This window comes from Giraffa tippelskirchi, chromosome 4 (genome assembly GCF_054371585.1).
Source record: "Giraffa tippelskirchi isolate mGirTip1 chromosome 4, T2T-mGirTip1v1.2.pri, whole genome shotgun sequence".
Classification (NCBI taxonomy): Eukaryota; Metazoa; Chordata; class Mammalia; order Artiodactyla; family Giraffidae; genus Giraffa; species Giraffa tippelskirchi.
The window spans coordinates 13,353,108-13,367,286 of record NC_137278.1 but is presented as its reverse complement, the minus strand read 5'-3'; the positions used below and the strand labels follow the sequence as shown (position 1 = coordinate 13,367,286).

The 14,179-nt window shown below is 41.5% G+C and overlaps 1 protein-coding gene across 8 annotated transcripts in view; it reads left to right on the top strand.

Annotated features, from left to right (window-relative positions):
- Positions 1 to 14,179, top strand: part of MRRF (mitochondrial ribosome recycling factor) — a 56,137-nt gene that overhangs the window by 9,679 nt on the left and 32,279 nt on the right. For 5 of the 8 annotated variants that reach the window (XM_081588752.1, XM_081588753.1, XM_081588748.1 and 2 more), the window contains 3 exons: positions 1,464 to 1,619; positions 5,806 to 5,924; positions 12,363 to 12,454. In XM_081588752.1, the coding sequence (XP_081444878.1) occupies positions 1,493 to 1,619; positions 5,806 to 5,924; positions 12,363 to 12,454 (338 nt within the window). In that variant the 5' untranslated portion in view covers positions 1,464 to 1,492. The remainder of the gene's footprint in view (positions 1 to 1,463; positions 1,620 to 5,805; positions 5,925 to 12,362; positions 12,455 to 14,179) is intronic. The other 3 variants (XR_014081854.1, XR_014081855.1, XM_081588751.1) reach the window with 2 other exon arrangements.

Here is a 14,179-nt window from a genome sequence, read left to right as displayed (position 1 = left end):
ATTTTTTTATTGGAGTATAATTGCTTTACAATATTATGATAGTTTCTGCTGTACAACAAAGTGAATCAGCTATATGTGAATTATTGATAGTAGTCATCCTTGTTTTTGTCCTGACTTTATAGTGAACACTTCTTATGTATTAACATCAAGAATTATGTTTGCTTCATTTTTTGGTAGTTGCTCTTTTAAGCAAGTATCTTCTGTCCCTGTTTTGCTAAGAGTTTTTATTTTGAATGGGTATTAATTTTTTTATTGGTGCTCTTACTGCATTTATTGAGTGAGCATTTAAAAAATATTTTCAATCTATGAATGTGGTGGTTCAACATTAATAGTCTTTTCTGATATTCAACCACTTTTGCATTCTTGGTATAAGCCCTCCTTGTTCTTATATGTAACGTGCATATACATTGCTTGATCCATAATCTGTATGTTGCTGGATTTGGCTTGCTAATATTAATTTAGGGCTTTTGAGTCTGTATTTGTATGTGAGATTAGTCTTAATATAACTTTCTGATACTGATGGGCATAAATTCCTTTATGGGTAATTTGTCTTTTCTCTTTGGCTGTTTTCACAGCCTCTTTGTCCTTGGTTTTCTGCATTCACAAAATGTCTAGGTATGAATTTGCTTTTACTATCCTGTTTAAAACTGTTTCGAAATCTGAAAATTCAGCTCTTTCATCAGTTCTGAAAATTCTAAGCTGTTAGCCTGTTAACTTCAGAGCTTTCAAGCAAGATGATGACACAAGCAAATAAATGTTAAAAAAAAAATCACTTTGCCGCTTACTAGTTGGTTACTTTGGCCAAAACATTTAAATAGCTGTTCTTCAGATTCTTCATCTGTAAAATGGGAACAATAATAATCTCTGCTCTTCCTATGTCAGAGAGCTGCTTTGAATTCTAATAGAAGAATGTACTTGAAATTGCATTGCAAATTGTAATATGGTATACAGATAGCACAGGATCTAACTTGTTGTAGATGTTTAATGAAATTAGTTGTGAATGATCTCAATAAATGTTGAATATTTAATAAATAAACAAGTATAGGATAGTACTGTTTAAATGTTTTTATTCTTTTACCTCTTCCCACACCCTACATAAAGGAATGCAAGAATATTTGTATTACTCACGGGAGTGAGCTATGCATATATATATATATTGTAGATGCTTATGAAACATCACTATGATGGTTTAGATACAAACTAGAATTTTACTCAGTTCTCAGTATTGTTGGTTTTCTAAAATATAAGCCATTGTCACTACCGCTGGTGGTGTTTCATGTTGCTAAACCACTGTTGTTCTTTCTGTCTGTACCAGCCATCAGATACTTTGCATGTCCTTGTTTTAGGATTCATTTTTAAATGAATTAATACATTTTCTGTGTCTCTGTTTTTCTTAACTCATTGTTTATTGTCTCTATTTATGTTTTTTTTTTTTTTTAATTCATTGAATGTTGACTTTCTAGCCAAAGGGAAAGGACAGTCCCAAACCAAAATGAATCTTAACATTGCCTTGGTTGAGGATATCATCAACTTGGAAGAGGTGGATGAAGAGATGAAGTCTGTGATAGAAGCACTCAAGGATAATTTCAATAAGACTGTCAATATAAGGACCTCACCAGGTTAGTAAGTGAACCTGTGTTTTGGAGAGGGGCATGGTGGCAAGCACATTGCTTTGGCAGAACTGGATTTCACGTATTAATTGGTGACCAGTGGCAGTTACTTTACTTCTCTGGTGTTCAGTTTCCTTGTCTAATTCCTGCCTTCTAGCTTTGGGATGGAGATGAAAACAAGTGAGGTAACATGTGTAATGATTCTTGTTCAGTGCCCAGCATGTGTTAACACTGTATTTATCCGTTTAGCAAATACTTGTCTGCTATGAACTAGTCATTGTGCTGGTTCACAGTAAACAAAAATAGGCATGATCTTTGCTCTCATGGAATCATACTGTCAAAAAATGGGACTTTCATTATTACTGTACTCTAAAAACTTGTAGGTACTTAGTCTCATAGTAACTGACATCTTTGGTCTGATTTGTCCATTTTTTGTCTGATTTGGCCATTCTTATCCCTTACTGGGGACCAACTGGTTGCAGACATGCCCACCTGAGGCATTTCTATACCCCTGGGCTTGACCAGGAAGATTCCGTTTGGGTTAATAACTTCCTGAAAGTGGCTTTTCTAAGTGGGAAATGTCAGAACTGTCTAGGAGAACTGTTTGCAGATGTGATGGAAGAAGTGAGTTGTCAGCTAATGGTGCAGGCAGGCAGGAAAAATCCAATTGCTATTAAATTGGCCTTTTGGAAATTGTCATCATCCTAGAGTCAAGCCCAGGACCCCCTCGGAAAATATCTGTGGGAGCTTGGGCTGCTCCCACTCACATCTTTGTTGGGATAGTTCATAAGAAAACTAGAAAATATTTCATGAACTTGTTCTTAAGAAAACCAAGTGAAAAATTTACAGCTCCATCTATAAACACCAGCAGAAACATCAGAGATGAGATCCAGTGTGAAACCAGAAGACCATTCTATCATTTGTCAACCCTGGACTGGGGCATTTCTGCCTTTGCTGACAGTAGAGCGTGCCATTCAATCTCTCCCAACTGTTTATTTTAAACTTGCTTATTATTTTATGTATGAAGCTGATAAAGTGCTTTGTCTCCCCTGTGCTTTCTGGCCTGTTAACATTCTGCAGCCGAAACCAGAGAGCAGTTTGAGAGGAGCTCGGGGAGAAATGTGATACTTCAAATTGGCCAGCAAGCTCCACTCTTGTTGAACTTAAAAAGATGATGGGCCTGGAAAGAGGTTGGGAGTGTAATTTGTTAAATGTTAACCTCTGCAAAAATGAGGGGCATGAATGAGGCTGAGGGAGATGCTCGCTGGGGACAGATTGAGGGAAAAGGATTTGATGCATTATGTCGATACGGATTTGGGGAATGGGAACCACCACAATTGTGTGGTGAAAAGCCCATGTTGGGACTTCTGTGGCAGAGGATCTTATGGCAAATCAGGAAGGCTGAATTAAGATCCATTTTCAAAAGGCCTCCCGCTGGTATTTCCTCTTTGCTTCTTTCTCTTCAGGGTTATGTTTGTATAGCGTTCTGTGTAGAACTTGGGGCAATGAAGAGACTGGGTGAAACAGAACTGAACTTACCCAGTCTTTCATTTTATTTTATTTTTTTGCCAGATTATTCCATATCATCTTTCAATACTATCTGAACCAGCAGACACTTTTCCCCTTATACCTCTGTCTGTCTACCAGCAATTTCTGTCTCCAAGATTGAAGACAGAATTGATTGCTTTTAATAGTTGTCTAAAATACAGGTTTATTTGTTTCTTCATTCTTGTCCTCTCATTCATTCATTCATACATTTGTTTATTCATCAGTGCATTATTAAGCACTTATTCTGTGCTGTTTAATAGGTGCTGTAGATTCAGAGAGAAAAGACATTGTCCCCATCTTCCAAGAGCCTAGATCCTAGTTTGTAGGGATAGACTAGTAAACCAACATGTAAAACCACATAGCAAAGCAGAGTGGTGAAGACCATGACTTTGGAGTTGATCAGGTCTAGGTTTGAATTCAGGCCCCATTAAGGGCTCTTGTGACCTTGGACAAGTTATTTTCTGTGCCCCAGTTTCCACATCTGTAAAATGGTGGAACTGTCTCACAGGTTTATTGTGATGATAAAAGCAAATAAATTAGAGAAAGTATTTAGAACCATGTCTTGCCCTAGGAAGTGTTCAGTAAAGATGGGTCGTCATTATTATAGATTTGTGTGTAGGATCCTGGAGCTCATAAAGGATTTGTAATCCAGCCTAAGAGGTCAGACAGGATTTCTGAGATTAGATGCAATCATAGCTGAGTGTTCAAGAGTGAGCAGAAGTTATCCGAGCATAGAAGGGTGTCCTTAGTAGAAGGAAAAATATATGCTGAGGATCCTAAGGCAAGAGAGCACGGACTGTTATTAGAGAAACTGTAGGTAGGTTAGTTTGGTTAAAATATAGGAGAAAGTTGAGACATAATGATAATAGCATGTATTGGGCCCTTGTATGTGCCAGGACAGTATAAGGACTTTCCATAAACTCTTTTAACTCTCATAACAACTCAGTGAGATAAGTATGATTTTAATGCCCCATTTAGAAATCAGGAAACAGACGCCCAAAAGGTTGAGGAGACCTTCCCAAGGTCACACAGTTCAGGAAGTGGCAGAGTTGGTATTTGAACCCAGGTCATCGGTCTTCAGAATCATGGAGTTTTCCAGACTGAAGCCAGTGGTATAAACAGCCTTCTAACTTGTGATGGCATTGAATTGAGTTGAGTACTGTGCTTCACATCAGATCTTTGGGCCATAGTGTGGAACTGCATTATCCTAACAATTTGCTAGGACAACTCCCAATTTGTTTAAAAGACTGACACCTCTACCACCACCACCACCACCACCACACACACACACACACACACCAACACTTGGTGTGTCAGAATGAGCCATTCTCGAGTGATTCTTAAAATGAATGGTAAAGTTTTCTTCTAGTTCTCATTTGCATAGGAAATCAGGGAGTTTGAGTAATGCCCCTTTTCTTGTCTTGTAACAATATACTTGCCTTCTTGACAAGAAAATTTTGCCCAAGGTGTTCCCTAGTTCAGATATGGACAAAGATCAGATCCAGGGTAACAGTGAAGTGGTGATAATTGGTGGGTTTTTTTTTTTTTTAAGTTCCTAAGGGGAGTCTAAGTGCCAAAATCAAGGCGGTATGAGGTAACAGTTCCAAACCTGGCTGCATGTCTGAATCATGTGGTCATCATGAAAGAAAACTACAAGCGCCCCCAAAATCACAGGCTCCTGAGCCCCTACAGAATCAGGATCTCTGTGGAGTGGGACCCAGGAATCTAAATTTAAAAGCTCCCTGGGGATTTCTGAATGCACAGCTAAAGTTGAATTCCACTGATAAGGGAAGAGCCTTGATTAGAGTTGGAACTAAGCACACCTGAATTGGGGCTGGGCTCTTGCTGGGTTTTCCTTTTGTTAGCTCTGTTAGCTCTGTGATTTGGCTCATTTTACTTCCCCAAGTTTCTTTCTCTGGTGTAAGGTGGATATAGTGATACAATGTTACAGACTAGTTGTGAAAAGGGCTAGTAAGAGGTACCTATTTTTATGTTTTTGTGTGTGTCCATTGTATATTTGCTTATTTATATTTAGTTGTAATCTACACTTTAATCCTGTAAAGTATTTTTTAATTGAGTTGGAAACCAAGGTACTGAGAAGATGACTACCTTGCCTGAGGTTTCATGTTAGTGAATGGTGACATAGCTGGAAGGGTGACCAACACTTTCCAGTTTCAACTCTCAAAGTCTTGTGTCACAGGAAACCATGCAGGACCAGGCAAATCAGGATTGTTGGCCACTCTGGTGCTGGTAAGGAATTCCAACCTAGTTTTGTCAACTTTTCAAAGCTCTTTCCATCACATGACACCACTGCTTCTATAAAAGTCTGGAGTCCAAGAAAATGAAGTCTGTCACTGTTTCCAGTGTTTCCCCATCTATTTCCCATGAAGTGATGGGACCAGATGCCATGATCTTCGTTTTTTGAATGTTGAGTTTTAAGCCAGCTTTTTCACTCTCCTCTTTCACCTTCATCAAGAGGCTCTTTAGTTCCTCTTCGCCTTCTTCCATAAGGGTGGTGTCATCTGCATATCTGAGGTTATTGATATTTCTCTAAACAGTAGTTGAATCTGAATTGATAGAGACTTAGATGCGAGGTTACTAAAAGTCCTTCTGAATTCTAAGACCCTTTCTTTAATTTTCCTTTTAGGATCCCTTGATAATATCACTGTGGTGACTGCTGATGGGAAGCTTGCTCTCAACCAGATCGGCCAGATCTCCATGAAGTCGCCACAGCTGATACTGGTGAATATGGCCAGCTTCCCAGAGGTAAGGTAGCCTTGCTCAAGGGCTCCCTCTCCATGGTCTCCCTTGTAATGCAGGAGACTACAGCAAGTCAGGAGGAAGTATTCCCTTCACTTTGGGGTGAAACAAGAGACAAGGCATAACGAAGAAAATTTAAGGATAAGAAAAGCTCTCTTCCTGTTTCTAAATTCCTTTTCTATTTTACTCAAACACTGTAGCACCCAGGCAGGTATTTGAATACTGACACAGGCCCCATCTAAGACAAACAATAGTGGCAGTGGGGTAATTGGAGGAGCGGGGGTAAACTGTAGAGCTTGTGCCCTGTCTGAAGGGAGCAGGCTTTGCCCAGTTGCTGCTGATCCTTCCCAGGCAGAAGTGTAGGCCTGGTAATCAAATACTACCAGATACTAAGACTTTTATTTACAGAAGAAGCCAATAGCCCCAATTTAAGATCTTTGCTAAATGTTGATAACTAATTCCCTTTTTTGGTGTGTTTTAAGTCTATGACAAAATACATTGATGGGCCATGTTTGGCCCGTGGGCCACCAGTTTGTGACTTTTGCATTATTTGGAGTAGTGCTGTGCTATGCATAGTCACTCAGTTGTGTCTGACTCTGTGACCCCATGGACTGTAGCCCGCCAGACTCTGTCCACGAGAATTCTCCAGGCAGGGATACTGGAGTGGGCTGCCATGCCCTCCTCCAGGGGATCTTCCCAACCCAGATGGGTTCTTTACCCTTTGAGCCACCAGGGAATCCCTATTTGGAGCAGACCTTCCAGGAATTCACATTCCTTTCAGACTCTACTGACCGTTGCAGAATATTGCCCAGAGCACAGTGCTTCCAGGGCTGGAAGGTGGGTTACATTAGATCATTGCAACCTGGAGGCTGTGATTTTAAGTCTGGTTGAGGAAGGTAAGTAGTCTTTTCCTTACTGGTACAGTAAGAAGTGACCTGGATTGGGACTCCTTGAGGACCTGGAATCTGGTCCCACCTCTCGCCAGCTGGCTATATAGGTTGTGTCACTCTCTGGGTCTCCATTTCCTAATCTGTTCACGTGAGGTGAAGGAATCTGAAGTCTCTGTCTATTCCGATGGTCTCTTTCAGTAATTCTAGCCCAAAGACAGAGACCAAAGTTAAACCTGCTGGATTTGACAAAACTGGGTTAGAGATAAGAGTAAGCCCTTTCTATGACCAAACTGTTTCAAATCAGGGGGCTCTTGCAGCCGATGTGCCCATATTTGTGGTAGTATTGCTCACTACTCCCCTAGTATGTTCTCCATACTTCAGCCAGAGCAAACTTGTAAAGATATTAACATCTATTGGATTCTGTCGTTCCTGGGCACTGAGTTCATCAGTGGCTTCAAGTGATCTTTAAGAAGAGGAAGACTGGCCTAGAAGGCTTTGCGTGAAATGGCCCCTGCCTGTCTCTGCAGGCTCTCCCGTCTCATGCCACTGTCACCCTTGCACACTGCTCTACTCACTAGCCTTTCAGCTCCTCAAACCCTTAATATCCTCAGGGCCTTTGCATATGCTGTCTCCATTGCTTGGCTCACTCTTGTCTGGCTAATTACTATCCGTATTTTGGACCACAGCTTTCATATTACTTTCTCAAGGAAGTCTTTCCTAGTCTATGCAATCTCAATTATTCCTCTCTATTAACCACCTTTATATGGCACGGTTCTTTTTCTTCATTGTACTTATTAATAGTTATGCACTTATCTAAATCTTAGTTTTCCATCTCCCTTTCACTAGATCATAAGTGGAATGTAGGGATCATATCCAACTTGCTCATTCTGTCCAGCACCTAACACCATGCCTGACACATAGACACACCCAGTAAATTTCCCTCAAATGGGTGAATACACGTCATTAGGTTGATGGAAGGGAGGCACTCATTCGTGGTGTTCCCGAAGATCAGAGAAGTGGACAGAAAGGGAACTGTTAGCTCTTTCCCCTTCTGGCCCCTCTGAACCACTGAAGACTCGCTGCCTTGTTCATCTGATCCCACAGGCACCGCGGGCCAATTTAGGGAACAACCTCCTAATTACACAGCTTGAAGACCTCATCAGGCAGATTGCTTTTCAGAGCCAACCACTTCTGTTATTAAATAGCAAATGGCATTCACAGAAGAAGCACCTGATTGGCCACCAGAGCATCTTAGGAGGCAAGAGGAGGTATTAACAGCTTAATTTTTTCTTAGGAAATTGGAATATATCTTCATTTTCCAAGCAAGGCATCTTTGCCATTTCTCCAAGTTGAAATCCTGTGAGTTTTGAAAAAAAACACCACATCCACAGTTAACCTCAGTAGAGAGGCTCCTCACAAGGACAGAGTGAGGAAGTGTGAGTTACGTTGTCTTTTGAATTCCTTTATCTCATCTGGTGTATATATTAAACAAATAGCTCTAACTAAACATTTCCTTCCTCTGGTTTAGAGGCTGTCCATGGAGTGCCCAGGTTTATAGCTTCAAAATGCTGAGCTAATCCTCTCTGTGTTTATATACTTCCTTTCTGTTTCACATGAGGCTGGCTTTCTTTTCAAACCTGAGCATTTCTGTGTCATGCTGTAGAGACACGATGCAGATTTACATGCATAATCTTTTCAGATGCATTGAGGACAGAAAACTGCATTGCATTTGTTTAGCATGTGTCCTGCTTGATAAATGATACACACAAGTTACTACCTTCCATAAACTTGCCTGCAGCTAGAGTTAATGATGGGAGAGAAGGGAGTGGAAAAAAAAACAGACCACAGCATGATTTGAGCAAGGCAAATGGAAAAAAAAAATTCTACAGGCTCCTTTATTGCTCTTGTGGAAGGAAGAAAGGTGTGTTGAGTGTTTACAGGCATTGCTAGGCATTGCTTTCTCCTGTTTCATTTCACGTGATCAGCACAGCTACTCTTTAAAGTTAGACTTAAGTCCGTTTTCTAGAGGAGGAAACCGAGGCTCAGAAAAGTAGAATTCTTCCACAGATTGACGCTGTGGCAGTAGAGCCAGGACTTGAGCTTAGGTCTGTCTGACTCTAAATCCTGTACTCCTTTCACCATCTGTTCCTTAATTCCACAAGTATTTTTGTTGAGTCTCTGCAAATCAGCTGTTGACTTGAACCCAGATTGTCAAGGACTTGTCCACCTGTCTACAAAAATTTCATCGTCTTTTGTCCTGTAGTATACACATGCACATAGATGTGAGTGTAGACGTGAATTGGATTTATTAGTTTAAGAATCCCTGGAGGAGGAAAGGCAACCCACTCTAGTATTCTAGCCTGAAAAATCCCATGGACAGAGAGCGTGGCAGACTATAGTCCCTGGGGTCCCAAAGAGTCAAACACTACTGAGTGAGCATGCACGCACGCAGTAATAGCAGACATTGCTAATTGATCCCAGCACTCGGTCCTGCCTAATACCACATGGGATCTGTGATCTTTCTCGACACAGTACTCCGAGCAGCCACAACCGGTGGGTCATTGTTGCCATTGGAGAGCATCTGTTAGCACTGGGGCACTGGTGCGCATCTCTTCAGAGAGGGGTAAAGGCTAGGAGATGGAAATGGGATAGAAATGCATGCCTTTTTGTCTGAACCATGAGTAGGTCAGAAGTCATGTTGGGAAAATGACTATAATTCCCCGAGTTTCTGTATTCTTCCATATCAAACTAAAATGTACATGTTTAAAGTATTTCAGAAGAACTACTTCTTTCAGTAGGTTTTTTTTGCAAATGAAACCACTCTTGGTTCACATTTTTTCTGCATGCGAAAGGACACAGAACAGGTATAAAATGGTACAAAGTAAGGCTTTTGCGGGGGGTATAAACATGAAGAGTTTCTCTAACAGGTTTGAGCCAGTGCTTTAATATACATATTAATCTACTTATTCAGCGAGCTTCTACTGAGCACTCACCGCATGCTTGGCACTGAGCCTTGGACAGGAAAGGTGTAAATATCCAGCTGTAGCTCCTGCCCGGCTTGGAAGCAGCAGTGGGTGCTCCCGTGCTTGCCTCGGAAGGCTGTGTGGCAACACTTGGGCCAGACTGTGAAGGGAGAGTGGAGGTGGTGGTGGTGGGGGGGGGGTGGTCCACCTAAGTGCCCAGTCTTTCCTTCAATGAAAAGCTTCAGAAAAAGATTAGGAGACTTGAAATCAGGTCAGTCCTTCAAAGTGGTGATTCTCCCTTTTTAAAAAAATTTTTTTATTTTTTAATTAATTAATTAGTCTATTTATTTATATTTTGGCCACACCGAGAGGCATGTGAGATCTTAGTTCCCCCGACCAGGGATAGAACCTGCGCCACCAGCATTGGAAGTGCGGAGTCCTAACCTCTGGACTGCCAGGGAAGCCCCTCCCTTTGTGTTTAACTTTAGAAATCTGTGTTGCATTTTATTAAGGAAGTTGGTAGTTCTCTTGTAGAGGAAAATTTCATTTCTTTAATCCAGCTCTTTTATTTACCTTGGCCACATGCTTTATACACCAGATCTAGTTCCAAATTCTTTTTGGCTATTAAAAGAATCAAATTCCCTGTGCCATATTACTGAATACATTGAGCTGGTGGATCTGGGAGATAATAGAGACTAAGTAATGTCACTGGATGGAGAGTTGAGGAGCTGAGCCTCCTCTTAACTGCCAGTAACCAGAAGCATGATTGGCGAGGTCTTCACCCCATTGCTCTTGGCTTTCAGGGACTGTGTCTTTGTGTAGGGGTGTGACCTTTATCAGCAGGTCCCTGCGCACATAAGGAAGGGACTGTACTGGTTATGTCTGAGATCCCTTCCAGCTCCAGTAGTCTGTGGTCAGAGGTACATTTTAAGAATTTATCATTTTAAGCAGTGGCTGCACAGTTAAATTCTGTAGCCCAAGGGCATGATTTGTCTTCTTGTGGAATGCTGGTTTGTCTTTTTGACCTAATGATAACATCTTATGTCCGTGTAGAATTCAGATCATTTTACCATGAAATGGATGAGCTTTTTAGGCGCTCCCTTGAAACAAAACCCAACCTGGAAAAATAAAATAGGTGTGCAACAAACCCCGTTTATTTAAATGGGAAAGTCTAGGGAGGAACTCAAGGCTGGGAACTGGCTCTGTTGAATCCAAGTGATGTAGATTGGCACTGGTCAAACCTAAAATTCTTTTGAAAATCAAGGGCCTTGTTTTCATGAATTCCTCATTGTCATGCCAATGGAATTCTCTCTTCCACACTGCCTTCTCTTTTGTGGTAGGATTGCAAACCAGGTGTGGTTATAATGTTGCTTGAGGTTGAGATGAGGCAGTTTGGGACGTCAATGTACCAGTGTGCCACCTTGCCCGATAGAGAGCAAGGCTGTGTCAGAAGAGACCCTGATGGACCTCAGGACAGCAGTGCATCAGAGAACAATATTCCGTGTTCTGTAAGAAACCATAATGGAAAAGAATATGAAGAAGAATGTCTTTATGTATAATGGAATCATGTTGCTGTACAGCAGAAATTAACATTGTAAAAGAGCTATATTTCAATAAAATAAATTTTTTTAAAACAAAGAGGGACTTCGATGGCAGTCCCGTGGTTAACACTTTGCACTTCCGCTGCAGGGGGCATGGGTTCGATCCCTATTCAGGGGAACTAAGATCTGACATCTGCATGCCTTGTGGTACAGGCACAAAAAAAGAAAAAAAAGACATCAGTGCATCAGCTAAGTGATGACATCAGCTCATCATTCTTTGGGGGTTTGTGCATTCTTATCTTTATTGAATATGTTTATATAATAGCGCCGCTCCGCTTGCCTGGGTGTTATAGGCACCCAGACACAAAGGAAGATGCATGGCTCATGTTACCTCATTTAATCCTATCTGAGGTACAGTACTGCAGGATCTCAGATTACTGCATGGGGGCTCAGAGAGGTCAAGCTTATTGCCCAGGGTCACATGGTTAACAGAGTGGGGATTTGAACTGAGATCTTCCACGCTTCCTTTCTTGGCACGCACACCAGCCGAGATTCATTGCTCATGCCAAAACACAAGTGAGGTTGGTGTGAGCATAGATGCGAGTGAGTTAAATTTATTTACTCATTCCAATCGGCACTGGTATATTTTGAGTGTAAAATGTCAACTGGAATTTTTAATGTATAAAATCTTTCAGCTGTCTTTACACCAATCTTTGCACAGACCAGTCCCCCTCCCTTGAGGATTTATTGTGGTTTTGATCTGCATTGCCTCAAACCATTGAAATCTTTTCAAAGAAGCAGAGCTGTTTTCTTTTTATTTTTTCCTCTATGCTTTTTTTCCCTCCCGCAATACACTGGTACCAGGAGTGGACATAGTTTGCTATTCAGCTTGATCAAAGCACTCTACACCAATGTAACTTCCTGATCTTACTGGTAACAGAACTAAATGTTTCCATGTTCTGCCAAGATGGGTTGCCAGTTATCGACAGAGGGCTTGCATCTGGTAATAATTATTTACTAATTCTGTTTACCTTTTGATCTGGTTTTCAGTGTACAGCTGCAGCTATCAAGGCTATAAGAGAAAGTGGAATGAATCTGAACCCAGAAGTGGAGGGGACGCTAATTCGGGTACCCATTCCCAAGTGAGTCTGGCTGACATTCACATATTTTGATGTAATGGGGCAGCTACCTTTGGAAGGAAACCAACACCCCATGATACTGTTAGTCCAATGGCGTACTTTACCTGTGTCTCTCATCCTGGCCGGCTCCAGCATCTTTTGAGATCCAGTTTATTGATTCAGATGCAGCAGTAAACCTGACAAAGTTCTTGTCCTCATGTATTTTACATTCTGATTGGGAAGATAGGACACATAAATAAAGTCATTCCAAATAATGAAATGCTGTGAGAAAAGAAAAGACAGTGTGTTCCAATAGAGGGTGACTTGCTGAGAGTGATGGTGGCAGGGACAGCTTCACAAGGAGGTCATATTGCTGCTGACAGTTGAATGATGAGGACAAGGCAGCCTAGGGGAAGAGCTTTCCAGGCAGAGGGAACAGACAGCCCAAAGGCCCTGAGTCTGAAAGGACCTTGACGCTTGTAATCTCTAACCCAAATTCCTGGAAGAGTCATTTTCCCATTAGTCTTCACTTATTGAAGAATTTTAGATATAAGAAAGAACAGAATATTGTTGGTTACGTAAATATACAGAACTTAGAGTTTCAAAGACATAAAGTGTATGTTTATTTTTAAATTAAAAAAGAAAAGAAATAATAAGACCTTGGCATATTTGATGAAGAGAAAGCCATTGTGTCTCAGTGGTGGTGTGGGGGTTGGATTGGTAAGAGGCCTGTGCTCTAGGCATGACAGGCCCTGATGAGTAGCGTGGGCTATGCTGTCATTGTAGTGGGAAGCCACTGGAGGCCCTTCAGCAGAGGAGTGATCTGATGTTGACTTTTTAGGAGCTCTCTGGCTGCTGATTACCAGATGAAATGTAGGGGGGCAGAATGGACCCAGAGAGTATCGTTTGGAGGCCACTGCAGTAGTCTAATTCCAGGACTTGGTGTATGCTAAGTCACTTCAGTCATGTCCGACTCTGTGACCCTATGGACTGTAACCCGCCAGGCTCCTCTGTCCATGGGATTATTGAGACAAGAATATTGGAGTGGGTTGCTATGCCCTCCTACAGGGGATCTTCCTCACCCAGGGATTGAACCCACGTGTCTTACAGGTGGGTTCTTCACCACTAGTGCCACTTGGGAAGCCCAGCAACCCCTAAATAAGTGTTGAATTCATTCAGTCACTCAACAAATATTTATTAAGCCCTAATTACATGCCAAGCCCTTTCCTGTTTGTTGAGATAGGACAGTAAATAGCACCAGCAAGAAAAAGTCCCCATCCTCCTGGGGCTTATTTTATAGTCAAGTAGGCACAGTAAAGAAACCCATGGCTCAGATGGTAAAGAATCTGCCTACAATGCAGGAGACCTGGGTTTGACCAGTGACAGATTTTATTTTCTTAGGCTCCAGAATCACTGTGGATGGTTACTGCAGTCATGATTTTAAAAGACACATGCTCCTTGGAAGGAAAGCTATGGCAAACCTGAACAATGTATTAAAAAATCTGAGACATCACTTTGCCAACAAAGGTCTGCATAGTCAAAACTATGGTTTTTCCAGTAGTCCTCTACGAATATGAGAATTGGACCATAAAAATGGCTGAGTGTCAAAGAATGGATGCTTTTGAATTGTGGTTCTGGAGGAGACTCTTGAGAGTCCATTGGACTGCAAGGAGATCCATCCAGTCAATCCTAAAGGAAATCAACCCTGAATATTCATTGGAAGGACTGATGCTGAAGCTGAAGCTCCAA